General features: G+C 39.8%; 3 protein-coding genes, 2 long non-coding RNA genes and 1 pseudogene across 5 annotated transcripts; 4 read left to right on the forward strand and 2 right to left on the reverse strand.

The window, feature by feature from the left end:
* The first annotated feature begins 4718 nt into the window (after positions 1 to 4718).
* LOC131220190 (cysteine-rich repeat secretory protein 38-like) lies at positions 4719 to 5577 on the forward strand. The gene has a single exon (XM_058215152.1). It carries the CDS (start codon positions 4719 to 4721, stop codon positions 5433 to 5435), a length of 717 nt encoding a protein of 238 aa, XP_058071135.1. The 3' UTR covers positions 5436 to 5577.
* Positions 5578 to 9507: 3930 nt separating this feature from the next.
* Positions 9508 to 11668, reverse strand: LOC131221569 (nucleolar protein 56-like; annotated as a pseudogene).
* A 6685-nt stretch (positions 11669 to 18353) lies between these two features.
* Positions 18354 to 19251, forward strand: LOC131220599 (uncharacterized). The gene is made up of 2 exons (XR_009158716.1): positions 18354 to 18803; positions 19044 to 19251. It is a non-coding gene; the product is annotated as an uncharacterized LOC131220599 (long non-coding RNA).
* A 3059-nt stretch (positions 19252 to 22310) lies between these two features.
* On the forward strand, positions 22311 to 23107 carry LOC131221570 (large ribosomal subunit protein uL6-like). Its single transcript, XM_058216854.1, has one exon. The coding sequence runs from the start codon at positions 22403 to 22405 to the stop codon at positions 22934 to 22936; it is 534 nt and encodes a 177-aa protein (XP_058072837.1). The 5' UTR covers positions 22311 to 22402; the 3' UTR covers positions 22937 to 23107.
* A 213-nt stretch (positions 23108 to 23320) lies between these two features.
* LOC131220191 (uncharacterized) lies at positions 23321 to 24618 on the reverse strand. Its single transcript, XM_058215154.1, has 2 exons — positions 24440 to 24618; positions 23321 to 24020 (listed from the first exon to the last, which is right to left on the reverse strand). Exons 1-2 carry the CDS (start codon positions 24616 to 24618, stop codon positions 23321 to 23323), a joined length of 879 nt encoding a protein of 292 aa, XP_058071137.1.
* A 1107-nt stretch (positions 24619 to 25725) lies between these two features.
* LOC131220600 (uncharacterized) lies at positions 25726 to 26907 on the forward strand. Its single transcript, XR_009158717.1, has 3 exons — positions 25726 to 26212; positions 26322 to 26385; positions 26820 to 26907. It is a non-coding gene; the product is annotated as an uncharacterized LOC131220600 (long non-coding RNA).
* The last annotated feature ends 712 nt before the right edge of the window (positions 26908 to 27619 follow it).

A 27619-nucleotide genomic window follows, 5' to 3' on the forward strand; every position in this document is an offset into this window, starting at 1 on the left:
CAATAACTTCATCTGTGACCACATAAGGATTAACACCTTCATCAGTCCTGTCTACTCAAGTTGAAGTTGTTCTCACCAAGCTTAAGCTCTACCCTTCAACTTGTAGACCAAAAGTTTGACTATCTTCATTTTAGGGATATTCATATAGTTGAAGAATTGCTCAACTTCATAAAGCCAATTGAGAAAATCCTGAATGTGAGGTTGGCCATTGAAGCTAGAAAGGTCGACTTTCATATTGAATTCTAGATCCATTTGATATATCTGATCAATGCTTTTTTCAAGATGTTGTGGGATCCCACCTTAAGAGGGATCCAGTGGTTCACTGCCGACATTGCCCTACGATCAATGCGATTACGAATTCCGGTAACTGTTGGGGGTGGATAAACACCATGAACACAGAGTTGCCCTAAGACTTATGTGATCCACCATGTAATCGTTGGAAGCCTACACCCCTTGCATGGCTTGTCGATTCTCTTACGATGCTGTTTTGAAAGTTGTTAAAAGATGATTCCATGGAACACCATCCATAGGATTGTTGCCCGACCTGTCATTAGAAGCCATAGATCTAAGGAAAAAACCTTGCTCTGATACCAAACTGATGCAAGAAGGGTGTGGGGTCAAGTATCGTCTTCCTCAGGGGGATAAATATTCCAAATCCATGAAACTTCTCTTAACTCCTAGAAAAACCATAAATCCACGAGAAAAAGAAAATAGAAATAATTCTAAAATATTTGATATAATTTTATCGATAGTTGTCTGTTCTCTCTATGTCCTTGTTACACCATTAATATAGAAAAAAAAAAAAAAACATAATTACCAAAAATAGCAAAATCCTAATTCTAATAAAAATCCTAGTTCTAATAAAACTCTTCTAAAACCTAATTTCTAAAATAATTTTTTTAAAAAAAAAAAAAAAAAAAAAAAAAAAAAAAAAAAAAAAAAAAAAACCTTTTCACAAAAAGAGTCCTACATGATTATAAGTTATTATTAAAAATAAAGGAAATCTAACACTCTAAAAATAAAAATATTAAAAAATTCAGAATTACTAAAAATAGCAAATTTTCCTTAAATATTCGTTTCTGAGTTGAAAGCACGGGTTTTCTGACAAAACGGATAGATACAACCCACTTTGTGGGTCAGTTCACCTCGAATGGCCCGTTTTAGTAAAGATTGATAGGTTTTGCGTCCTGTAATGATACCCAGATCAAAAGTTATGGTCAATTTAGGGTCCACCTTCTTTTGGCCCAAACATGCTAAGAATGTATTTGTGGCACGTTCTACAAGTTGGACGTCAAAGTAATTTGGGTGGAAGTAAGCTGCTTGCTATTCTAGGTGGGCTAGGTTCAAGTTGGGCTTGCGACTTTGGAAGTGATTTTGGTTCTTACTGCATGCCAATTTCCATGGCCCTATTTTTCTTGTTATTCTTCTTTCTTTCTTTCATCTTTTTATTATTATCATTATTATTATTTTATCTTTTTTTGGTGTTGTAAAAATGAAGCTATATTGATAGGTGAGGGATGCAGATTTTTGTGATACCCACTCGAATGATTCTTCCACAAAATTTTCACGGTTAACAATAATACGGGTGGATGCTCTCACTTTTTTAGAGAAAAGAAAATTTTAACTTAAATTCATAATTGGATCCATGAAAAGATTAAACTTTTCAAAGCCATTTAGGTCTCAATGAATTCTTTTCCACTGACCATCATTTAGAGCTCATTGCTAGCTTTCCAAAGATGTATCATATTCTTAACACAGATAACCAATCATAAAGTAATAGCTGTGGAATGATATGATGCACCTTAAGACTGCTTTTGGCCTAGATAGATCCTTTTGGCTGATTTCTTTGGATCCCTGGCTGTCACCGATGTCATCGGCTACCTGTTCTATGTCATGGGTCTATCCTCATGAATTGAACACATCAATAAAATCATGAAAATTGACTGGTAGCCATCTATTCAAGGCCTGCAAAATGTGTGGTTGAAATAAGTGTACATTCCATAAGAAAGAAAATAAAAATAAAGAAAAATACAAACAGCTGGGGATTATCACAGTTCTCCACCGAGTCCAGTTTTTGCATGTTGCCTTTTCCACATGATAGCCTTCCAGATCAACAGCCCCCATTACTCTGACTTTCCACAAGTATTGCACGTGGTAACCGCATTGAACCCGTAGCATTTCTCTAGAAGATAATGAATTACTCTCGAACTTTTGTTATCAATCCACAGAATTCAACGTGGAAATTCGGTACACCGGGCATAAGGTAAACCTCCAACTCCATTCTAGAAACCGCATGAAACACTGGGTACCGTGGGTCCACCGTATTGTACATGTAAAATGCAGTCCGTCCATCAAGTCCTATACCTCAACTCTAGCCACTGGGGAGAAAAATCAGCTATAACGACAAGTCAGGTGGGGCGCAAGACGGAACAATGGGGAATGCATCCAATCATAGGTTTTTTAGCCTGGCTCCACTGTGCTTATCATTCATCAAACCCGTTAATTTGCTGTCAGGCAGCAGGATGAAGTGAAGAAACGAAAATGACCTTGCAAGCAAAATAAAAAATAAAAAATCAGGTGAGCCACACCACGTTAACTTGACAGCTTGAGGAGGAAATTTTTAGTTTCCCCATTGGTGGGCCGATCTGATTTTCTTTTATTTTATTTTTTCTCCGCTCCAAACAAGGATTCTCCCTAAATGAACTGAGTGGATTTACCACATAAAATAGGGTGGGGCCGCAGAGCTTGGGTGTGTTAGGCAGCCGCGGAAAACTGGTGTTCTTAGACTATTCCAGTCGATCGTAGATGGGTTTGAACTGGAGTGGGGATTAGGTGAGGCAAAGGTAATAGCTTAATGCTGACCTTATCAACAGATAGATGGCAAATAAACGTTAAAGTGGGCACCAGGAATTTTTAACGATGGGCATTCAATCACCACAGTTTTCATGTGGTGTGGTCTACGTTAGATTTGCAGCTGCCTCATTTTTTGTATAATTCCCATAAATGATCTGTAAAACATCACGGACGGCGTGGATATATGACACATATATAGAAGTTAGCCCCAGGTGTGAGGGCCTCACCCGCTAAGTTTCTTACCTCTGCCCCACCTAGTCCGCGCCGTGAATGTTTTGGACGCGGATTGCGTCCTACCCCGCCCGTCTCCAGCTGGGAACGGGTTTGAGTGGCCACAGTGATGTATGGGTCTTATCCATACCATTCAATCATTTTTTTGGTATCATTTTAGTATATATTCTAAACAATGAGGCAGATCAAAGGCTCAAGGGGACAACACGTTCGGGATTAAACTCTTACCGTTGAAAACTTCTTGGGGCCGTAGAAGTTTTGGATGGAGCTGATATTTTGTTTTCTCTCTTCATCCAGGTCTATGCAACTTTATGAATAGGTTGGATGGCAAATAAACATCACGGTAGACCCTAGAAAAGTTTCAACGGTGAGAATCATTATCACCACTGCTTCCTGGGTTGTGGTCCACTTGATACTTGGATCTATCTTATTTTTGGACTTGTACCCTAAAATGATAATAAACAATGGATGAACGGTGTGGATAAGACCCGTGCATCATGGTGGCCACTCAAATCTCCTGCCCGTTCCCAGCTGGAGACCTGCGGTTGTCTGCTGGCTTCCATGTGTGACACACGTTTACTGAGATCTTACCCATTCATCACGCGGACCCACCAAGAAGATTCACAGCACACAAATCAGCCCTATCGATATTTCAGGAGGATGACACGTGTAAGCTCGAATGCCCTGGAGTGTTGAAGATTGCATATTGAAACTGTCAATTGCTTAGGTCCACCCCGTGCCCTGATCATCTTGTTGCCCGCGGCCGGAAGCCCAGCGCCCACCAAATGATGGACGCCGATTGCGTCCTACCCGACCCGGATGGTGATCCATCCGGGCAGGGCTCTGTGGGGACCACCAGGATATAAGTGTTTTATACACGCCCTTCACCGCTTTTCTCAGATTATTTTAATGTTTACCAAAAAAAAAAGAGACAGGTCCGAGGCTTGAGTGGACCACAAAGTGGGGATTGAACGTCCACCATTAAAAACTTCTTGGGAGCTGGAGAAGTTTCGGATCAAGCTGATATTTGTGTTTTCACTTCATCCACGTCTACATGACCTTATGATTAGGTTGGATGGTAAAAAAACATCACGTTGGCCCTTAGAAAGGTTTCAACCGTGTGTGTCATTATCAGCGCAGCTTCCTTTGGTGTGGTCCACTGGAGCTGTGGACCTGCCTCATTTTTATGACTATATCCTAAAATGATCTAAGAAAAGCTTTGAATCGGTATGGATAGAACAATTACATCACAGTGGCCCCCACAGAGCCCTGCCCGCCCGGACGTAGGACGCAAGGGGCGTCCCCAAATGATGGGTTTCAATCGCAGTCCAATGTGCAGCGCGGCCAACTAAAGGGTTGACAAGCGAAAGAGGTGACACCGACATCTGATCTTTGACTCAGTGGCACCCATAGGATGATGGCTCTCCATCGCAGTCTAATGTGGAGTGCGGCCATCCAGAAGGTTGACAATTGCATGAGGTGACACTAATATCTGATCTTTGACACAGTAGCAAAATCTTCAAAGAAAACTTCAACGGTTACATTTCACGAACTGGGGGATTTTTTTTTTCTATTAAAGAGGTTTCATTTCTTCAAGGAAACCATTCACAATTCCGTTTCCATTTCTTCTCAACATGGAGCTGTTAACTTTATATCTTCTATCCTTCACTCTTCTCCTTCATGGCCTCCATGCAGTAGACCCTCTTTGGCACACGTGTTCAAGCCCAAAAAATTACACAGCCAATGGCCCATTCAGCAATAACTTGAACCAATTGCTGAGCTCTCTCCCCACCAAAGTTTCTGTCAAGGGCTTTGGGATCGGCTCCGTAGGAAAGCGCCCAGATCAAGCAAATGGGCTGGCCCTATGTCGTGGCGATGTTTCAAGCTCTGATTGCATGACATGTCTTGTAGGTGCCGTTAGCGATGTTCGTGATCTATGCCCATACAAGGAAGAGGCAGTCATATGGTTTGATAACTGTCTCTTGCGCTACTCGAATGACAACTTCTTTGGGAAAATTGACACCGTTAACAGGTTCTATATGTGGAACACACAGAGCGTAGATGACCCAGCTACGTTTAATCAGAAAACCAGGGAATTACTGCACCATCTGTCACTTGAAGCTTACCTCAATCCATTGATGTATGCTAGTGGAGATATGGATATTGGAAAACATGAGAAGCTGTATGGTTTGGCTCAGTGTACTAGGGATCTTTCTAGTGGGGATTGTAAGAAGTGCTTGGAGAGTGCCATAGGTGAACTTCCATCCTGTTGTGACGGGAAGAAAGGTGGAAGAGTTGTTGGGGGGAGTTGTAACATAAGATATGAACTGTACCCTTTTGTCAATGCCTAGACATGGCACTCATGTTTGTAGTTGTTTGTGTTATCTACTATATTAAGCAAATAAGAGGGGATGCTTGTTATATCCCCCGTTGAAGTAGATTGTGGTATGAACTTCGTTTGTGTTCCTTTCTTAATTTTTTTTTTTTTTTTAATTTTTTATTCTCAAAATTAAAATTATTGAACAGCTAGCATAACTGTTCATACGCAAATTTCGGACGTGACCTACAAAAAGCCGGCCGGGACAAACTTATCAAATACCTCCCCACTGTATCAAAACCCCAGAAGGAATAAAAATCCATTAAAGGCGATCCTATTTCTTAAGAGACGTCGATAGCCAGCAGGCCTCTGATGGGGTGAGGGAGGTCCGTGGAGCTGAAGAATGTCCTGTCATGGTATCCCCTGCTGCCCATCCTTGCTAGTGCATCCGCCACTGCATTTCCTTCGCAAAGCATATGGGAGATTTTAAAATTAATGGAGGATCATTTTTGAATAACCATGCCCAAGCGATACCTAGCCCTCCAGGGAACAGCCCCTCCCGGATTGGCCCCTCAACAATCACTTTAGAGTCTGTTTCAATCAAAATGTTGGTAAGGCCCATGGGCCATGTCACCTCATAACTCCAAGCCATCCACCAAAGCCTGTGCTTTTGCTACCAAGTTAGAAACTTGTCCATAACATTTGTGGAAGACCAAGATTACCTTTCCCCGGTGATCTCTAGGGACACCTCCCCCTCCTCCCATATTCAGGTTCCCTCTGGCCGACCCGCGCGTCAACACTGAGGTTGAGCAATCCATTACTCGGTCTCCTCCATTTAATGATTAAACTTAAAAATCCAATTCCCTGGTAGAAAATTGAAGTTATTTTCACTCACTCTCACTCCCTCTTTCCCTTTGTGCCAAATATTTCCTCCCCATCTCCCTATTCGAGGTACATATACCCTCACTAAAGGGCTCCCTATCGTGCTATTTCAGGAGCACATGACATTCATACAAGTCATTGACGCCATAGATGTATTCATTTTGTGGGAATCGAGTGTGTTTTATTTTATAGATATCAAAGAGATCTCATTTATAAAATTTTGATGATTGTAATATAAAGTTAATTTCTTCTTCTCTTCATACATGTGCAATTTATATTGAGTTAGCAGAATTAAAGTCAAGTTTCATTAGAGACGTGTGAAATTATTATACCACAGTTCCTAGTTCTTTATCTAGATATTTAAGAATTGTGGTATTTTGTGATAGTGTTTTGTCTTATTTAGTATAGATTAAATGTTGTGAAGACTATCGCGATCCAATACTAATAGTCTCGATGGACTAGATTGTATAAGCGTTGCCTGTATTATCCAACACTTACATTGGTGAACCATTTGGATATTTTTCAAAATTAAAGCTTGTTTTTAAAATATTTTCGATATTAAACTTTGACATCAATCAATGTAAAACAAGTGGGAGAATGTAAGAATTCTATATGGTAGGCCTTATTGACCAACGGTCTAGATCTCCCTAAGGTTTGGATAATTTGATCGAGCATACTAGTAGATCCCACCAATTTATGATTGATCTAAAATGGTATAATGGGTGGTGCACTACAACTGTGTCATACGCACAATGTTCTAGTTGAATTAGGATTGTCAAATTTGTATGAAGCCTAAGCGAGAGGAGTTTCAATGGGTTTTAAACTCCTCAACCCTCTAAACTATTAAAGTAGGGCTAGGTCCCCAGGTCTACACATGACTGAAGCTTATATTTGCATCCTGGTTCTTCTCTAAAGGGTATAAGGTGTGAAAGAGTACGACATCAAGCCTACAACAACGACGTCTTTACCGGGTATGAATTTTAATATAGGACGTTTGATCCCCATCTCCTATGCATTGTTTGGACCTTTAATTCCACAAATAGAATTTATAGTTGGTATCAGGGGCAATAGTGCATCAAATATGGAGGAGCTGGTCAAAATATTGAATTTGTCTAGGAATCTTAAGGACCAAATCTGTGATCTAATCATAGTTTAACTAGACTCAAACTAGGCCATTAGGGGGTGTGTGTGTGTGTCTATATATATGTGTGTGTGTGTGTGTGTGTGTTTCTGTATCCGTTTCAGGCATTCTGCGACACCAACGGTGGGCATTAGATCTCTATGATTGCAACCCAATTCGAGACTAAAATTGGTTGTTTTACTTAGTTAAGGTTATGAAAACCCATTTAGTAATGGTTGTATCTCTGCTTTTGAAAGCGTGGATGCTGCCAGTGGCCGCGACCGATAGTAACAGCCATTGATCTTAGATTTCAGCTTATCGCAGGGGATAAAAAATCTCACTTAGCTAGATTCAGGAGGAGAGATAACCATTGGTGTCAACCTAGAAGGGCTTTAAAGACTCATCAGGTTATTATCAATTATGACCATAAAAAAAAAAAAAAAAAGGAAGGAAAGATTTCATGCCTGTTGCATCAGGAAAGTTTTTTTTTTCCAGCCCTAATTATAGGTGGTATCGTCTGCAAATCATGGGGACGAGCGACTTCAAGTCACCCGTTCCCACTTCAACTGCTTGCGATGCCATCTACGGCTCTCCCCATATCGGATTTCATGTTCATTCAGCTTGCACCAGCCTCTGGTAGCTGGAATCTTCCATTATCATTGACGTGTTGCCATTGGAACTTTATTCCGACTAGAATGAGTCTCATTTACCCACCAACCCATTTAAAATCTTTAATTGTGATGGAATCTATGAACGACAGACTCCCTTCAAGTCAATGAATTGATGATTACGGGTACCAAATTTTTGGATTGCATTGGTGGTGGCGCAGGATTAGAGCAGGGGTTTTCCCCTTTTCCTGTTTCATTTCAAATGAAAGCCTTAGGGGTTGTTTTATTTTGAGCCAGAAAGGGAAACACCCTTTGCTTGTTTCAACCGGCTTGTGGGCCTAATTACCTAATTGCATGAGCTCTCGACTGGGCCCCTTTTTCTCATTTGGTGGGCCACATCGCATGGCAGTTGGATGTAGTAGGGCATTTGGGTACAGGCCCTCAATTTGACCCCTTAACAGGCCCAAACTTGTTGAGGTTGTTATTAGGCCCAGTTTAGAGGTTTGAACCCATTAGACATTTGTTTATGGGACTTAATTCATTCATTTTTATGCATGGGCTTTCTTCTAATGGCCGTTTTGGGTCATTAAGGCCTTAGATTTAAACCATCAATTGTGCACAATATAGGTTTTCCATCTGGACCGTCTATTCACTTTACAATGAGTGCATATACAATTTGGTTCATTCACTAGGTGAACGATTAAGTGTATGGACTTTCTATTTGGTCAACCATGGGTATTTGGTCTGACATTCCATCTGAAAAGAGTTCTGATTAGGCATAGTTATGGACTCATTACCCATCTTTTAGGAGCTGACATGGACTGTTGAAATGGGAAGTGAAAACTAGCCATTTGTTTTAATATAGGGATTTCCCCTCTTATAACAATCAATGCCAACTATCCGCTAGGCCAAATTACACTACTTTATTGATAATCCTAAGTCTAAATTCATTGGATTAGATTCGACTATGTTAGCCACCATAGTGACCTCAGTCGATGAAGATTGTTGTGAGTGCAAACTTGTGATATTGAGATTCTAGTAAGGATTGTATACAGTTGCATTCACGTTTCATGCAGACAGTAACAACAATGTAAATGATCATCATTTTCTAGGGATATGAATGGTGTGAAATGAATGGTACTAGTAATGTAAGCCTAAGAGACTTATCTCACCTGCAAGTGTTGATTGTTTTGGATTTACATGATCAACATTACTTAGCTTCATGTTCAGGAGATTTACTTGCATGTCATCACTACCTGGCACATGAAGAATGATGATGATGTGACTAATTCTCACTAGGATTGATTGATTGGGCCCATCTTCATCCTGGATAATTCAGTTGAAAACCCCAATCATTTGAATTGGTCAATTTTGACTAATTTCAGTTTTATTAATGAATTGTTTTATGTAAACAATCTGCTAATATAAGTATATTTTCTAACCACTTACAATTCTAGCTTAAACGCATCATGTTCTTGACTTTTTAAAAAAAAAAAAAATAGTAAAAACATATTGATTAAATTATAAAACTCCTTCCAAGATTCCGGAAAAATGTAATAGAGTAACCGTTGCACCAAGCAGGCCACAACAAAAGATCTCGGGACAAAAAACTCACAAAACTCACTCATCATCTCCACTTTTCTTCACCTTGCTCGCAGTTTGGAGCTCGTCTCCATTAGCAGCCTCTTCACTGACCTTCTTCTTTTTCTTCTTCTTAGCTGTGCCATTCTGTTCAGAATCTAATCCATTTGTGCCATTAGGAATTTCAGGAACCAGCTCCTCTGTCAACTTGCGCTTCTCTTTCTTCTTCTTCTTCTTCTCAATCTCAGGCTCAATGGGAGGATCTCCTTCTGCAACCTCGGCCAGTTTATCCTCTACCACAGATACTCCATCTGCACCCTCACTTTTGGCTTTCTTTTTCTTACTTTTCTTTGTCAAAACTTCTGTAGGTCCATCTGTATCCATCTTGTTTTCTTCTCCGTCTTGATTCTTTTTTGAGTCTTTGTTTATTGCACTATCAATAGCCAGTTTCATCACATCCAAGTTCTTGCATGGGGCAATGCCCTTGTCATAAAAATCCAGCCTCTCCTCCACCTGTTCACAAAGCTTTTCCCCAAAAATGGTGGTATTCATCTCTGAGAAACAGTCAATGCGAGATGCAATGGAACACTTATTTGCAAGGTAACGAGCTAAACAGCCCTTGTTCCGTGCAGATGCTCAGCCAATAAAAGAAGAATGAAAAATAAGGCCATATTTTGGGGTGTTCCCTTGGGTTTTCAATGCCCTAAAAAGTGCTTTTTCGGCACCAAGGATCTGAAGTGTAGAAGTAGGGCACTTGGCTAGGTTTGTAAGACTGCCAGCATGGGAAATCAAACGGGCCCCAACGACTTCACCAATTAGAGAAGCCAAATTTGGTGCAATGTCATTCATTTTTGTGACAAGATATTCGTAGAGCTTCTTCTTGTATTCAGAGAGGTCCATTACCCTCTGAACAAATTGCTAGACATTAATCAAGTCAATCGGAGACAAATCCTAACCCATAGATGCTTTAGCTGCTTCAACAATCTCCTTCGCTTTCCCCTCATCACCAAGAATGTCTTCTAACCCTGGAATCTTGTCCTCAGTTAACTCTGACTTATTCTCCACAAATTTTGCAACTTTGGCATAGAGATAGTTATCATTGACAATCTTCGCTAGTTCAGGGAAGTGCCAAGAGTACCATTCTCTGACTCTCATGGAGAAGGAATTGATATCTTTGTCAAGGTATCGAGAAGGAAAATGGCTTCCATATTGTCAACCTGGTTAACATTGAACTTGACCTTTGCTCGACTGTAACTATGCCCCAAACCTAGCAGAGCCTTTTCTAAGTCTGCTTGCTTAAAGTCCTTGATAAACCTCTCGAAATGCAACCGTACACCACGAAGGATTTCCAAGACAAACTCATTGCTTTGGCAAGGGATCTTAGTCAGTTCAGAAATCTGAGATCCAATTTTAGGCTTTGCGACACCCAGACTGAACTTAGGCTTCTTTCCTTCCTTGATTTTTGAAAGATTCATCTCCAAGAAGTTCCTCAATTCATCAGTCAAAAGTCCTTCAGAGACCGCGTTGCATTGGTTGAGAGCGTCGAGAGTGGAGGAGAAGGGCTGAAATGCAGTGAATTTCATGACTTTCCCGAACCAGGTGAGGTCGAGGACCGAGTTACGGATGGCTACTGTGTTCTACCCGATCTCGTCAATGCCATGAACGTGGAAGAGAGAGAAACCAGATGCCGATTCAAAGAGGTACAAAGCCATCAAACTAGGCCGGGATTGAGATCGAGAAGCGACGAAAATCAAAAATTTCTGGGAGGAGAGTTCATGGAAATTGGTATTTTATTAGGGGCCGTTTGGATGCCTGTAACTTGTGTAAAATGTAAGAAAGTTACAGGTGACTTTCTTACAGTTTGTGTTTGGGGGAAATGTTACAGGTAACAAAGTCTCAACCTGTAACTTTCTATCAAGTAAGATTGCAAGAAATGTAACAGAGGAATTAGGTGTTTTTCAAGTCACAAGTTACTTTGTTACAGGCAATGGCTATCCATTTAGAATTTGGGAGAGGGCGGTGGAAACGCAGCTGCATTGAAAGTGCACCTACCTGCTCTGTCCCAACCTCTCCTTCTCCCTCTCTCAGTGTCTCCTTCCTCTCTCTCTGCTCTGGCAAAGGTCATGTTCCTGACTTAACTAGGACTAATTATGTTTAATGGAAAGAGTCTATAAAGATTTTCCTGCATTACTTGCAGTTGGACCTTGCATTAGATAAGCTAAAACCTCTAAAACCATATGAAAATGCTATTAAATCAGAGATTACTCGTTATGAGGTATTGTCCAAATTCGATAGTACGTTTTTGAAAATCTTAAAGCACTCGATTTTTAAGACAATGAGGGGTACCATGCCTAATGTGCATAAGGCCAATGTTTTCTTAACCGAAATAGAAAATTGATTCAAGAATTCGGATAAGGCAAAAGTGGGTTTCTTACTGAATAAATTAACCCACTCATCTTATAATGGAAATGAAGACATTCGTAAGTACATTATTGAGTAGATCAAAGTGGTATCTAAGATCTGCACTTTGGGACTAGAAAGTAAAGATGACCAATTGGTTTATTTAGTCATGAACAACTTACCTCCTCAATACAATACATTCCTGATAAACTATACTATATTAAAGGATAAATAAACGTTGGACGAATTAATTTCTCAGTGCATCGAAGAGGAGAAAAGGCTCAAGAAACTAGGCAAGGCACAAGATGTTAATCTTGTAACCCCAGTACATGGACGTGGACATAATTGTATGGGAAAAGGAAACATGGTTCTGTTAAGGGATCTTCAGGTCCTCTGGTTGGTAATCAACATAGAAACAGATTAAATCATAAGTGGATTAAAAACATTAATTGCTTCGTTTATAAAAGTCAGGTCATTAGAAGAAGGACTGCATAAAGTACAAGCAGTGGCTCGTAAGGAAGGGTAATAATTATATCCTCGTGTGTTTTGAATCTAATATAGTTAATGTGTTGTTTGATTCTTGGTGGATAGATTCGGTAACAACTATTCACATATACACTTTTGTGCTAGACTTGCTAAAGAGCAGGTAACCAACAGATGACGAACGCTTAGTATACGTAGGCAATAGAAATAAAGTAGACGTAGAGGCAGTTGGAGTCTGTAAGCTTAGCTTAAAAGTCTGGTCACTTGTTGAATCTAATAGATACATTTTGTGTGCCTTCTTTAAGGAGTAATTTAGTTTTTGTTTTTATTTAGACAAATTAACTTATTCATTTAAATTTGAGAATAAAATGTTGAGTATTTCTTTGATTCAATTATTATAAGCATTGGCTCTATAGTAAACAACATATATCAATTAAACTTGAATGCCTCACACGTCTATAATGTAAATGCGCTGCATGGAAATAAAGTAGAATTTAAGGAAATATTACACTATGAAAATTCCTCCATGTTGTAGCATAGGTGATTAAGCTATATATCTCGTGAGAGACTAGAAAGGCTAGTGCGAGAAGAGATTCTTCATTCTCTAGACTTCTACAACTATAAAATATTTGTTAATTATATTAAGGGTAAACAGATTGAAAGCAGAAAGAAATATGTAACAAGATGTGTAGGACTCTTAGAGGTGATACACACAAACATTTGTGTGTCATTCACTATAATATCTTTGAGTGGATACAAATACTTTATCAGTTTTACACACTACAAGAAAATGCATTATTACTAGCACTTTTTTATATTGGCGGCCATCTCTAACTGTCAATGATAGCGAGAATCACCGGCAGCCATCCAAAAATGCCCCTTTTTCTAATAGGTGGGCGCCAGTGAAATGGTGTTAAAATAAAAAAATAAAATAAAATAACTATGCACAAAGAGGGTATTTCATTTCCCTCTCTCTTTCCCCCTCTTGTCGCACTCCTTCCTTGATCTCTATCTCGTCCCGTGCGCTTCTCCCTCACCCTTCCTAAATCTCTCTCCTATCTCGTTTCTCCCTCTACCTTCCTCGATCTCTCTCCCTCGTACTCTCTTATTCTCTCTCCCTTCCTCTCCCTCCCCCTCTCGATCTCCTTGATTTCCCTCCCTCTCTATCGACGTCTCTCTCCCAACTTGTTCTCTTCGAAGCAGTCCTTTCATCGATCTCTCTTCAATAGTTAAAGGGAATAGAAGAAATCAGAGAACGAAGTCAAAGGTACTCTCTCTTTCTCTCTCATTTCCTCTTTTGATGGCCAGAAAATTGGGTAGCAACCATGGCAGTGACAACCATATTTGTCGTTGTCCATGGCCACCTACATGTTTGAAGAAATGCTTCAACCAAGAATCTTATGCAAAATTGTCAATCGTTGCTGATTACTCTAGCAATCTATTTCTATCATTCCATTGGACTATATTGATGATGCATGTGAGTGGCAATGGTAAATGTTAGTGATGATATGGAGAAAGAAAAAGAGAAGGGCGGATGTGAGAACAACAAGCCGAGCGAGCTCCCCATGACTCGGATGCAGAACACGACAATGACGAAGATTTCAAGAAGCTCGACAGGAAACTCAGCTACACCTCCGTTTGTTCTACAGAGACTGATTTTGAAGCTGACAAAGATTACAAGAATATTGACCTTGGTCCTCAGTTCTCTCTCAAAGAATAGCTCGAGAAGGACAAGTTCCACCTCACAAATCCACCACATTTCTTTTTCATCCTTTTTGTTTCTAGTTTTAGGAAATAGATTAGTACATTTATGTATTGGTTTTATGAGGAAAAGGGCGTTTTTTTTTTTTTTTTTTTTTTTTTGGTTGTAAAATATAGGCTCCCTGTCTTCTTAATTAATTTTTTGAAAAATGGGTTTTCTGTAGCTACTTTTCACCCACTAATGTTGGCACTGAGGTAGTATAACATTACTCAGGACTTGAAATGTTTTGGAGGCTTCAAATCTAGCACAAATTCCATAGCTATTGTTATTGTCTTTTTTCGCAAACATAAAATTCATCTAGTCATCTCAAAGAACAGCTCGAGAAGGACAAGGTCCACCTCACAAATCCACCACATTTCTTTTTCATCCTTTTTCTTTCTGGTTTTAGGAAATAGATTAGTACATTTATGTATTGGTTTTATGAGGAAAAGAGTGTTTCTTTTGTAAAATAGAGGCTCCCTATCTTCTTAATTAATTTTTTGAAAATTGGGTTTTTCTGGGAATGGGTTTTCTGTAGCTACTTTTCACCCAGTAATGTTGGCACTGATGTAGTATCACATTACTTAAGACTTCAAATGTTTTGGAGGCTTCAAATCTAGCACAAATGTCATAGCTATTGTTGTTGTCTTTTTTCGCGAACATAAAATTTATCCAGTCATTTGAAATGTTTTGAAGGCTTCAAATCCAGTTCAAATTCCATCCAGTCATTCACTTCTGCTTAAGTTTTTGGTGTTTCTTAGTTTTTTCCTCATTTTGATATAACATTTCATACTGTTAGAGGTGCAATTGTTAAGGTCCCTTGTCAGATGTTTGGTATCAGGCAAATTTTGAGTAATTTTCAGTTTAACCTTCTGTTGTTTCAATTTGAGCATTAGGATTTCTATGTTAGTTCTAGTGACCTTTGCATCTTGTGTGCAAATCACAAACTAGGAGTATTAGCTGACATTTTTATTTATTTATTCATTATTATTATTATTATTATTTTTTCGCAAAACATAGCTTTACGAAAAAGGACCTCCACACTATGTGAAGTTGCTGTTGTAGTAATGAGCATTTGAGCTCTAGAAAAATCAAATTATTATATCCCCTTCGTTTGTTTTCTTCCATGTCTCTAAGTTTTAGTCGAAATGATATGATATGCATGCATGCCTGAAGTTTTTTTTTTTTTTTTTTTTTTTTTTGTTGTAAAGCATGCAAAAGAAAGAAGCCATCTCTTGGATGCTAGCTAAGGATGCATATATTACCATCATGGATATGTTTTCAAATAATTACATATAGTATAGCTCGTGGTTACCTCCGTTAATACAAAACAAAAAGATCACCGATCAGTGATGTACCATCTCAAACAAGCATAGCTCCCATGTTGTGAAAAAGGAAATACTTGAGGGCCCGTTTGGACGGGTGGATTAGAAGGGATTGAATGGTATCAGGGTGGATGGCATGGATTTCAAGGCAATGATGGTGTTGTCAGTGGATTGTCTTTAGATCCATGGGATTGCTATATCCCGGAATTGCTATATCGGGTCTGCATCCCTTCCAATCCTTCCAACCAAACACGTCCCGGGCAAATTTGAGCGGATTGGATGGGATTTAAAGGTAATGATGATCTTGTCAGTGGATTGTCTTAAGATCCATGCGATTGCTATATCCTGGGATCAGATCACCTAGCTGTTTGGCATGCCCGGCCAATCCCAGGATTTACCTTCCAATCCCTTCCAATACCATCCAATCCCTTCCAATCCGCCCGGCCAAACGGGCCCTGAAAGTCTTGACAGAATCACATACTACATACATCAACCAGAGCCAGTTTAGCTGTCTCCAACATGATACATGGCATTCTTCTGACCAAAATCAGGACATAGCAAAATAGAACAGACCTGAAAAGAAGCTTCTCAACTGAACTACTGCCTCAGAAGTCCAAGATCAAAGCAAAAAACTTCTTGGGGCCGAGCTCGTACACTTTGAGATTACACAAACTGACTTACAACAATCACTCGCACCTTACGGAGCATTGAATTTACTTATACTCCAACACTTAACTTCCAACACGAGGATGCATGCCTGAAGTTCATTTTGTAGTCATGCCCTGTAAAATCGCTGTCATCAGTTCTCATAGAATTGTTTGATTTAGAACTGCATGCTATTGGGAGTGAAGTTTTGTGTCTAGGCAATGCGTTGGATAAATCTGGGTTATATTAAGTTGTGCTGACCCATTTAATTGGTATGGAATGTCTTGCCCTTGTGTGTTCCTACGAATCTGTGTTCTTGTTCTTGTTCCGTTTTTTTATAATTAACAAAGTTTTATTGAAGAAAGGGAGAAAGAAGGTCGAAGGACTAGTGAATGCAGAGCTCAAGAATACAGTCAATTCTTGTTTTGTTTCTCCCTACCCTTCATTCCCATTCTTGATCATTATGTAAGTTCAATTTGACTGAATTGTCTCACATCTATATATGAAATAGGGATAATGATGCAATATTTTGGTGTTAAGTTTGTAATTTCAAGTTCTAGGAGGTTACTCTAAAGAAATTAGACTGCTCCTCATCCAACAACGAGCAAGCTATGGTGCGCAAAAAACATGCCAATCAGGTGATCCTAAGCTTCTGATCAATAGCATGAAAAGTCAGGGATTTCCTAGGAATTGTTGGCCCGCTCCCGCCTTCAGTCACTCCCACATATCTTCCCCAACAGGTGATAAATCACATCTTCAATGGGGGGTTTGCTACTTCAGAAGATCTTCCATCCTGTTTTTGGCCCCTAGACCCTTCAGGAATGTTCACAATCAAGTCGGCTTGGAAGATCTCTAGATCCCCATCTACAACTGCGAGGTGGAGCAATGGGATATGGCACAAATCTCTTCCACCAAAAGTTTCGATCTTTTGTTGGAGACTGTTGCATGGGGCTGTCCCAGTGGACGTCCGAGTACAATCCAAAGGGGTGTCGATGGTGTCCAAATGTTGCTGTTGTGATACGGAACCTCCCTCCTCCGCCCATTCTGAATCCATCTCCCATCTTTTCCTAACAAGTAATCTTGCCTCTTCCCTTTGGATGCATTTCGGTTCTTTTATGGGATTTCTCCTCTGTCCCATCATACAGTGGAGGGCAAATTAACTCAGTGGCGTGAAGCTTCAGCTCCGGGCAGCGCCCCTCTGTGACCCGATCTATTATCCCAGCTTTGATTTTATGGGAAATTTGGAGGGCGAGAAATGAAGCCAGATTCAAGGGTAAAATGGCATCGGCTCGCTTAGCCATTGCGCGTATCAACTGGTGGAGTAACATCATTCTTGAAGGAACACCCATGAGATCCCACCTCTTGCTTGGGCGCCAGCCCATTTCCCCCTCCCCTCATGGTCAGTTTCATGCATGCTCCCAAATCGTCAAATGGAAAAACCCGGCAAAAGGTTGGGTTAAACTTAACGTGGATGGGTCGGCTAGAGGTAACCCGGGTTTGTCAGGCGGCGGTGGAGTTTGTAGGGAAGAGAATGGAAATCTTCTTTTCGCCTTCGCGGAAGGCTACGGGACGGGTACGAATAACCTAGCTGAGTTGCGCGCGATTCATGATGGGATCAATCAGTGTCTGGAACGTGGGCTGAAAAAGATTGAAATTGAGACCGACTCCATGATCGCCCTAAAACTCCTTCTGGGGAAGGTGCGATCCCCATGGCCTTGGAGACATTGGATTTCCAGAATCAATGTGTCGATCCAGAAAGGAACTTCCTCCCTCAGCCATATTCTAAGGGAGGGAAACAGGTCAGCTGATGCCATGGCCCGCATGGGAAGTGAACTCCAAGTGTCCTCCCTATTTCCTCTTGTGTCTTCCCTTCCGAGACAGGTCAGAGGGCTGATATTCCTTGATAAGGTTGGCCTTGGTTCGATTAGAAATACGTCAGATCCTTAGTGTGTTTTCCTTTTTCCTTTAGTTAGCTTCATACGATAGGAGAGGCCCAAGTTTTTTTTTGTGGTTTGCCCTCCTGAATCCCTGCTTTGTACATGCGCTGTTTAAATTATAAATGGTACAAAGGTTTTTTGAAAAAAAAAAAAGGTCGACCGGAAAACAAAATAGATCCATCATTTTCAAGCATCTTGTAATAGACTGCTCTTTGTATTTCTTATGATTCTAAAGTAACACTTTGATTTGATGATTCTAGCCATGTGATTTATATCTCATAAGCCATAGACAGATGGAACAAAATGACCCCATTCAAAGGGCCATGAGACACGGCTTTAAAGCATTGGACAGTTTGACTGTTGAGCAGATAAATGAGCCATCAGGGCAGTGGCACTGCCCGGCATGCCATGATGGCCCAGGTGCTATTGACTGGCATCGAGGTCGATAGCCTCTTATTACTCATGCAAATACAAAAGGTGCCTAAAGGGTGAAGCTACATCGGGATCTTGCTGAACTCTTGGATGAGGAACTGCATAGGAGGGGAACTTCGGTAATTCCGGCCGGTGAGTTATTTGGTAAATGGAAGGGTCTACGTGAGACTGCAACTGACCATGAGATCGTCTGGCCTCCAATGGTTATTGTTAGAAATACAATACTTGAGCATGATGAAAATGAAAAGGTGTATGCAACTTTGTTACTTTCATGGTACTACTATTAAATTGTCGTTTAGCCATTGCATGCAGTTATAGTGTTCACTAAAGAAATAGTTGTTCTGTTTGCATATGTATCCCATCATGATGTTTGTCTGAAAACAGAATCATGCCATTTGCATTGAGATCTTTGTTTGAGTCAAAATTATCATTATCCTTAACTGGTTCTGTATTTCTCTTGTTGTGACTATGATCCTTTTGGTGGCCAGTGTCTGAACCCGCCTATACTAGCGTTTGTCCAAAGCAAGGAAAGAGCAAAGGATCTCTACAAGGAATTAGCATTTGACAACATAAAAAATAACATTATCCATGCAGATTTGACTCGGACACAGGTAACTTTGTGCCTTGCATTATCAAATGGTTAAGGTCAATCAACGCTGGTGGATTGTGGGAACCCTATTCCTGAAAAAAAAGAAAGCTGCCACTGTTCCTTCTTCCCTAAAACCTAGCAGCCGCTGGAGGAGGTAAAATCCTCCGGATTAATGATCTGGGGACTGTAATCAAGGAGGTCCCGGTTGAGCAGTGGTCGGACTCAACAGCAATCAACCGAGTTAATTGCTGCCAACGAAGACAGGGAGAAGGAAAAGGGTAGGGATAGGCAGACATGGCTACTCTGCCAGGAATTCAGAAGAGTTCCAGGAACCTGACTCTGGTTCGAGCAACAACAACAGGAAACAATGTTTACCGAGATGTCGTCGTTCTCTACTAAGGCTTGTGACAACACTTCGTGGTGCGATATGATCTAGCCGGAGATATCATCCTCCGTTTTTTTTTTTTTGTTTTTTTTCTTTTTGTTCTCGTTGCAACCTCGCCGCAAGCTAGCTGTCGCCATTAATGGTTGCTGTCGGATATAAGAATCGCAACCCTAATAGTTGATTTAGGAATCAAAATCCTTAATTACCTGTTTTGGGAATTATAAGTCCCAAACCAAAAAAAAAAAAAAACGCTAGTGGATTGTCAATAAATGATAGCTCTAGGGCTACCATATGCATTGTTGTATATCATAGTAGCTTGAATAGTTTGTTTCTTCTTCTATTGTATATTTTTCAATAGTTTAAAGTGAAATAGTGCACTATATATATATATATATATATATACACATAGCGAGAAAATGCGGTTGATAGTTTCAGGGCCGGAAAGACGTGGGTTTTAATTGCCACAGATGTTGTTGCTCAGGGTATGGACTCTAAGGGCATCAATTGCGTAATAAATTACGATTTCCCTGAATCAACAACAACTTATATTCACCGGATTGGTAAGACTACAGAAATGATTCCTGTCCTAAATTGTGCACCAGTAAAACATCTTTTGTGCTTCAATTCTGTTCTTTTTTCTTTTGGCCCAACCTTTCGTGTGATGAAAACTCCAATCATGTAATGGAATTCCATATAATTTTTGCTTTAATATTGATCTTATTGACACCCAACATAGCCATGTTGAAGTCTTTTAACTTGTAGAGGGGAGAAGGGTGATTTTATTTTTGCATTTTCAGTTGGTTATGGTATCGGCTCAAACACTATTGCCGAACTTCGCGCGCTGCATGATGGCCTCTCAATCGGTCTACAAAGGGGTTTTTGTCAAATCATTATAGAATCGGATTCGCGGCTAGTAGTAGATCTGATCAATGGAGTGGCGCAGCTAGGTTGGAAATGGAAGGCGTGATTGTATAGGATTAATCAGCTGAGGAGGAGGGGTAGAACCAAATTTGTGCACGTCCTAAGGGAAGGGAACTCGCCGGCGGATTTTATGGCTCGCTTAGGAAGTGCTTCTCAGTCTCATGCTTGTTTTAAGAAACAATCAGAGCTTCCTCGTCAATTTAGAGGTATTATCTTTCTTGACAGGGTTGGTTTGGGATCGATTAAAATGGTGTGATCCTCGGTGGTGCCATTGTCTAATTATTTTGCCGTTTTCCATGTTGGGCCTCCTATTTTATGTAAAGGAGTTCCCAGTTGTAAAGGTAGTATTTTTATGAAATGAACAAAGACATACACTTTTGAAAGAAAAAAAAAAAGTCTTTTAACTTCCAAGGAACACATTGATTTGGCATTTTAAGGATTGAAAAAACAACCCCTAATTATTAATATTAATCGTTCGTTCTTTATTCTTGTGTATCTGTTTGTGCACACAAAAATCTAGGAGATTTAAGTTTGACTATTTGAATTTTCATGATTAGTGATGCTGATTTTAGTTATTTAGTGGGCGGAGGCAGTCCTCAATACTGCTCGAAGCAAGTTCTCTTGTTGTCCATCCACTTCTGCTGGCCCACAAATTTTTGTGTTGCTTCCATCTACTTATGCTAGCCCACTTATGCAACAACAAAAAGATTAAAATTGTAGTAATTGTCTATTTTTTGTTGATCTTATAAACCATGGAGTTGTTCGTGATTCATGGTTCTGCCAATGTTTTGGTTATTAACTCTTTAATGATATTGTTCTGCCAGCTCTTGCTGACAAGAATTTTAACAGGTGCTTGCTAAAAAGGTGGTTGAACCCAATGGTGATGACATAGATGATAAACCAGTAAGTTCCTCAGACTTTTTACTCTTGGATGTCATAAGACAAAAATCATACCATCTGCTCATTATCATGGAAATAAGTTTTATGTAGAATATGTTTAGTATCATTAATATTGAGGTATACATAAAGCTAGGATCTCAGCTTGTGGGCCAGTTGAATCATACAAGCTGGGATGTTATACTCGGTTATGTGAAAAGTAGGACCCACCATTTTTGGACAATCAATTCAGAAATCTGATGACCACTGATCTTAATTGGGCTCACATTTCTACACAACTACAAGAATTTCATAGATTTTTTACTACCCAAAAAAGGGTTTTTCATTCAAAGTTTTGAACTTTTCAATTCTTCAGGTCCTCAAGTTGAGCTTTCGATAATTTGAACTTTTATCTGTTTAGCAGATCCATTGAAGTTGACCTTATTGATTTATTTATTTATGAAACTATTCTTTGTATATGAAAATATGTGTACCTGATTTGGACGGTTTACGGGCAATCTTGGCCAATGCATAGATGTGAAAATGAGAAAGCATCTAACTGATCCTAATTGCCAGTAGGGTTTTGTAAATTCTAACTCCATGACCCATTGAGCTTGATTTATTATTAGAATTCCAAGTCTTTACTCATAAGCTATATTCTAAAGATTTTCATTAGATGGCTTTCCACTGTATCAATCAAAAGAAAAGAGTAAGTTTGAAATTCTTTTCTTTTATGTTTTGAAGTCTATCATAATTTTTTGATTCGAACTTTGGGCATGTTTGGATACGTGGAATCTAAGGAAAATGAAAGGCAAAAAACAATAAATTATCCAATGATGATTTCCATAAGAAGTATTGAAACATGGATTCTTGTTTTGAGATCTTCTTCGTGTAGTCGTGGAAATCTCATTTTATTTGTCTCTCTTTTTTCTTTTTTTTTCTTTTTTTTTTTTTTGTGGAAAAGTGGACTCTTGCCCTCTCTCCTCTCATATAAGAGAGAGGTTTAGGGTTTCAGGGTTTCATTTCTCGGCCTCATAGAAGAGAACAGAAGAGAGAGGGGAGAGGAGGTGAGAGAGATGAAGACTATCTTAGCGTCCCAGACGATGGATGTTCCAGATGGAATGAAGATCAAGGTAAAAGCAAAGATGATCGAGGTGGAGGGTCCCCACGGCAAGCTCATGAGGAACTTTAAACATCTGAATCTGGATTTCCAGCTGATCGAAGGTGGTAAGAAAATGAAGGTCGAAGCGTGGTTTGGATCGAGGAAGACAATGGCCGTCATCCGTACCGCTATCAACCACGTACAAAATCTCATCACCGGCATCACCAAAGGCTACCATTACAAGATGAGATTCGTGTACTCTCACTTCCCCATTAACGCCAGCATCACCAACGGCAACAAGAGTATTGAGATCCGTAACTTTCTCGGCGAGAAGAAGGTACAGAAGGTTGAGCACGAACTTGTTTTAGATGGGAATGATGTTGAGCTTGTTTCACACTCGGCAGCCCTGATAAACCAGAAATGCCATGTGAAAAACAAGGACATAAGGAAGTTTCTTAACAGTATTTATGTCAGTGAAAGGGCAACCATTGCTGAAGAGGATAACTGAAGTAGGTCGGTTTCGTTAATAGATGTTGTGGAGAGATTTTGTTTTGGGTAGTAGGTTGGCATTTTTCCACATTGTTTGGAGATATATATGATAGTGGTTGAAAACGTTGTGGTTCATGTATTTTGAGTATGGGATCTCTTTGGAGATTAAAGATTTTTTCTTGGTTTTTTATCTTTAAAAAAAAAAAAAGTGGACTCTTGCCACGATTTCATTAATCACAGACAATTACAGCTCTTCAGGTGGGGCCCAACAAAAAGAAAAGGACCCCACCTATCATGAAAACACCTAAACTTGCGCTTCTATTTTGTACAGAAGAGGCGGCTAAGAGCATTGACCGCTGCTAAAGAAAAAAACAAGCAAACAAAAAGGAAAACCAGGGGAGCATTACTTGCCCACATGAGATCTCCTAACAGCTCCCAGACCGACCTTATCTAAGAAGAGGAGTCCACGAACCGCGTCACGGAGGTTGCCCAGATAGTCGATCACCGAGACGGTCTGGTTGTTGCTCCCTTCTCGGGCCATGCAGTCAACCGGACCATTTCCTTCCCTATGAATGAGCCTGAGGGAGGAGGTGCCCCCCTGTCTCAACTTGTTGATCCGAGAGATCCAGTATCTCCAGAGCCAAGGGGTGTGGGGCTTACCCGAGAGGAGATCGATAACCAGTTTCGAGTCAGATTCGATCTCAATTCTATCTAGCCCCTTCTCCAAGCAGAGAGTAAGGCCGTTGAATATGGCACGCATCTCGACTCTATTGTTAGTCCCCGTACCATATCCGGACGAAAAAGCAAAGATGAAGTAGCCATTGTCACCCCTACAGATCCCTCCCCCTCCCGATAAGCCCGGGTTACCCTTTGAGGAGCCATCGACGTTCAACTTGACCCAACCACTCGCTAGCCTGCTCCACTTGATAATATTGGTTTCGAGATTCTGATGAGGGATGGCTGTGACAGGTGTTCCCAATCTGAGGTGCTCCCGACGGGGGTGGAGCACAGGCCTGTCACCTAAAACCATTTTGCTCCACCAAATAACTCGGGCTATAGAGATAGAAGCTGTCATGGGACTCTGGCCGTGCCTAGCTTCGTATCTGGAGTGCCATAATTCCCATAGGATGAGAATAGGAAAGATTTGGCGGGATAGGGCTGACGCACAACTAGCAGCCGACGCTCTGCACCAATGGGTCAGCCTACCTTCAATCGAGAGATGAGAGAGGGGAGAAATACCACATAAGATGTTGAAGTGGTGCCAGATCCTGTTTGCTTGATGATCGAGGAGAAAGAGGTGTTGTAAGGTTTCGTGCGCTAGGGCTGAAATCGGGCCTTCCTCGCAGCAATTGCATTTTGAGGCAAGGGATATCCCTTTAGACTGAACTCTATCATCTATTGGGATACTCCTTGGATTAATCTCCACAGGAAGACCGACATCTTGGGGGGGATTGATTTGGGCCAGGACCAGTTCAACCAACTAGTGGCCGGAGTAGAGATTCTGCTGATTCTCCAGGCAGACTTGATCATGAAAGACCCGGAGGGGTCGTGAGGCCAGAAACTCTCCAGGTTGACATCTGAAGTTGCAAAGCCTCCCTGGATTATGCAATTGAGGATTTCTTGAGGAAGGAAGGAAAGAACCGCTGATGGAGGAAAAGGCCCTGCTGGCTCGAGAAAGTCTTTCATCTGAAGAGAACGCATGGCCTCTCATTTTCTTCTTACAATACTCACCTTGTTTCTAGTGTCAAGAATCTAAGTTATGGAAAAGCATTTTGAGTTTTTGGTGGAGTCCAATCCATCCTATTTTGTGCTATCCAAACAATAAAAATCATCACATCAAAGGAAAACCCTCCAATCCATCTTGTTTTGTGCTATCCAAACAACAAAAATTGTCACATCAAAGGAAAATCCTTTTCCTTTTCTGCAGTATGTCATGACATCCATGGTTTCCAAACATGGCCCTAATCATTTTCTTATACATGAGGCGTTTGGAATTAGAATTCCTTGGGAGCATATTTGGAATGTTGGATTAAATGGTATGGAATTGCAATAGATGGAATTAACATTGTTATTGTACAATGATTGCATGTCTAGAAATATCAGAGTATTTTGACAATCTAATCTCATGCTTGGGATCATATTCTTCCTTTAGAAAAAAAAAAAAAACAATATTTAGGAAGACCTACATTTGGTGGGCCATGAAAGTTTAATCAATTTATCTGATTTCACAACTGATCATGCCAGTCATCTTTACCCATATGCAACCCGAATGTCCACATATGGATGAATGGTATGGATAAAACATGTGTTTCAATCTTCATTTTGTCTTTTCTGTCTTGGTTTCCTACTTTACAGGTTGCTTTTAGTGTAGCAGGGTTATATGATAGGCGATGGTTGTTTTTCTATCCATGCCCAAAAAATATCATGTACCATGTTGATCAAATGTTAATAAAATTTATATATTAAAAAAAAAAAAAAAAAAACATATGTATCAATCTGGAACCCACTTATGTAGTGGATTTCGAAATCCACCAAAAAATCCTCAGTATTAACTATTGAGCATGGATGATATAATACCTGGACTAATCCAATATTTCACATCGTTTCAGATATATGTGAGAAATAGTGTTGTGGTAATGTTATCACTACAAATGTAAAAAGCTTCGTGGGCTCATTTGTGATATGCTGAGGACATCCTCACCGACCATTATGCATGCCATCTCATGTTTAGGTAGGCCAATCCAAGACTCAGGAGGGCCAAACCGCAGGGAAAAAGAAAAAGAAAAAGAAAAAAAAAAAAAAAAGGGATGACTATCCTTGATTATTACTCTACCTGTGCAACCTATCAGGCAATATGGCAAAATCAGTTGGAGTTATTTTCCGATTTGAGGTTGGGTTGCAGATACAAATTCCAACTCCAAGTTTCTTGTGTATGGTGTGGGATGCCCAAGGCCTTACCTGTGGAGTATGTTTGGATTTGTTTCTAATCCATTGTGGTTTTGCTGCGTGGTGAATTTGGTGGTCTTCTTTGCGAATGAATGAATTTCTTCAAGGTTTGTGTTCATTTATTTACTCTTAGAGTGCAACCTGTTAACTTCATAAAGGAAAAAGAAAGAAAGAACAGAAAATATATCAACAAATTTCTTGTCAATTACTTTCTTTTTGTAAGTTGTCATGGTTCCGAGTCTTGACTCAGGTTGTTTTACTTTTCTCATGCAAACTATTCTTGTGGCTCATTCGGCTTCCCTTTGCAGCACAACATCCACTTTCTGCAAGAAGTTCTGCAACATCGAAGGTTAGATCACTTGGAATGGTGTGTCATTCTACTGCTAAGTATAGATAACATACTATCAATAAGTTCTGCTTCTGTTTGGTATTTTGGCTCATGATTTGGATTTTTGCAGGGATGGTGTGAGGGAAGGCCAGTTCAATCAAATTTTGATTTATGAGTTGGATGCAATTAGGAAGGTGATTTTCCGTACTTGGGTCCGAGTTGCATCGTCCTTCTCTATGAATATGTGGGAGCGTGTGCACCCAAACTAATTGATCCAATTTAATCAGATTTGCTAATTGGGGTTTTTTTCAGGCCTATGAAACCTGAACTGACAATAAATCATGTCAGGATCAGATATATGAATTTGTAGTCTTTTTCTTTTATTTGATTATATTTATCATTTAAATCATATAAAGGCAATCTTCAGGTGAGGGATTCTAATTCTGAACCTCTTTGTATCCAAAGCCATTTTGATTCTAATTCTGAACCTCTCCGTATCCAGTTCCCTTACTCTTGTCTAGATATGGATGCACCTTCACCGATAGTTTTGGTATGGATTCTTAGTGGTGAATTATTTGCTAAGCTATTTATTAAGGAGTATTTATTGTTTTTTATGTTGATACACAAGGATGTAGCTACCTTGGAGCAGCAACCAAGCTGCACATTGTCCTTAGAAACATCCCTTTCAAAGCATAATGTATGTTCTGTAAAATAAAAAATCAAGAGGGCGGTTTGGTCTTCGATGTAGTAGTTTATATGTGGCAGAGTATTGTTGCTAACGGTGAAACTAGGTAGAAATTCATCAACTGTAAGATCTCATGCCCCTTTTTTATATTTCTTTTTTGAAGTAAATCACATCATTGAGTGGGCCCCTCCTTTCATTGACTTGTATGAGAAGGAACGCATTCTTACTAGGCCATTAAAAGTCATAGGATATGCAATCCAAATCACAAAAAATTGTTTAACTGTAATTAGTTTATCTTTATTATTTTGTCATGTAGGTTGCAGGAAGAGAAAATGATGGCTAGATGGAGGGATTTTTTTTTTTTTTTTTTAATTTTCATATGTATTCAGAACATTTTCAACATATTATTGTAACTATTATACAATTTTCATTGTAAACTAATACAATATATTTATTATTCATTTTTAATTGTGTCGTGCAACATTTTTTAGGTTCTAAATATTTAAAAACAATACAAGTTTCAATTAAATATAAATAATGAAATGGATTTTTAAAAAAAATTTACTCACGGTCAGCACCATTATAGGCGGTCACCAGTTTTTACTGGTGCATATTTAAAGGTTTTACAAACATTTTCCATGGCATATATCAGTGTTAAATGACATTTGATAGATCTATCGGGAGGCTTTTACTGATGCCTTGATAAATCCATATCAACGTATATCGTTGCTTAGATATGTCTA

This window comes from Magnolia sinica, chromosome 12, assembly GCF_029962835.1.
Source record: "Magnolia sinica isolate HGM2019 chromosome 12, MsV1, whole genome shotgun sequence".
Taxonomy (NCBI): Eukaryota; Viridiplantae; Streptophyta; class Magnoliopsida; order Magnoliales; family Magnoliaceae; genus Magnolia; species Magnolia sinica.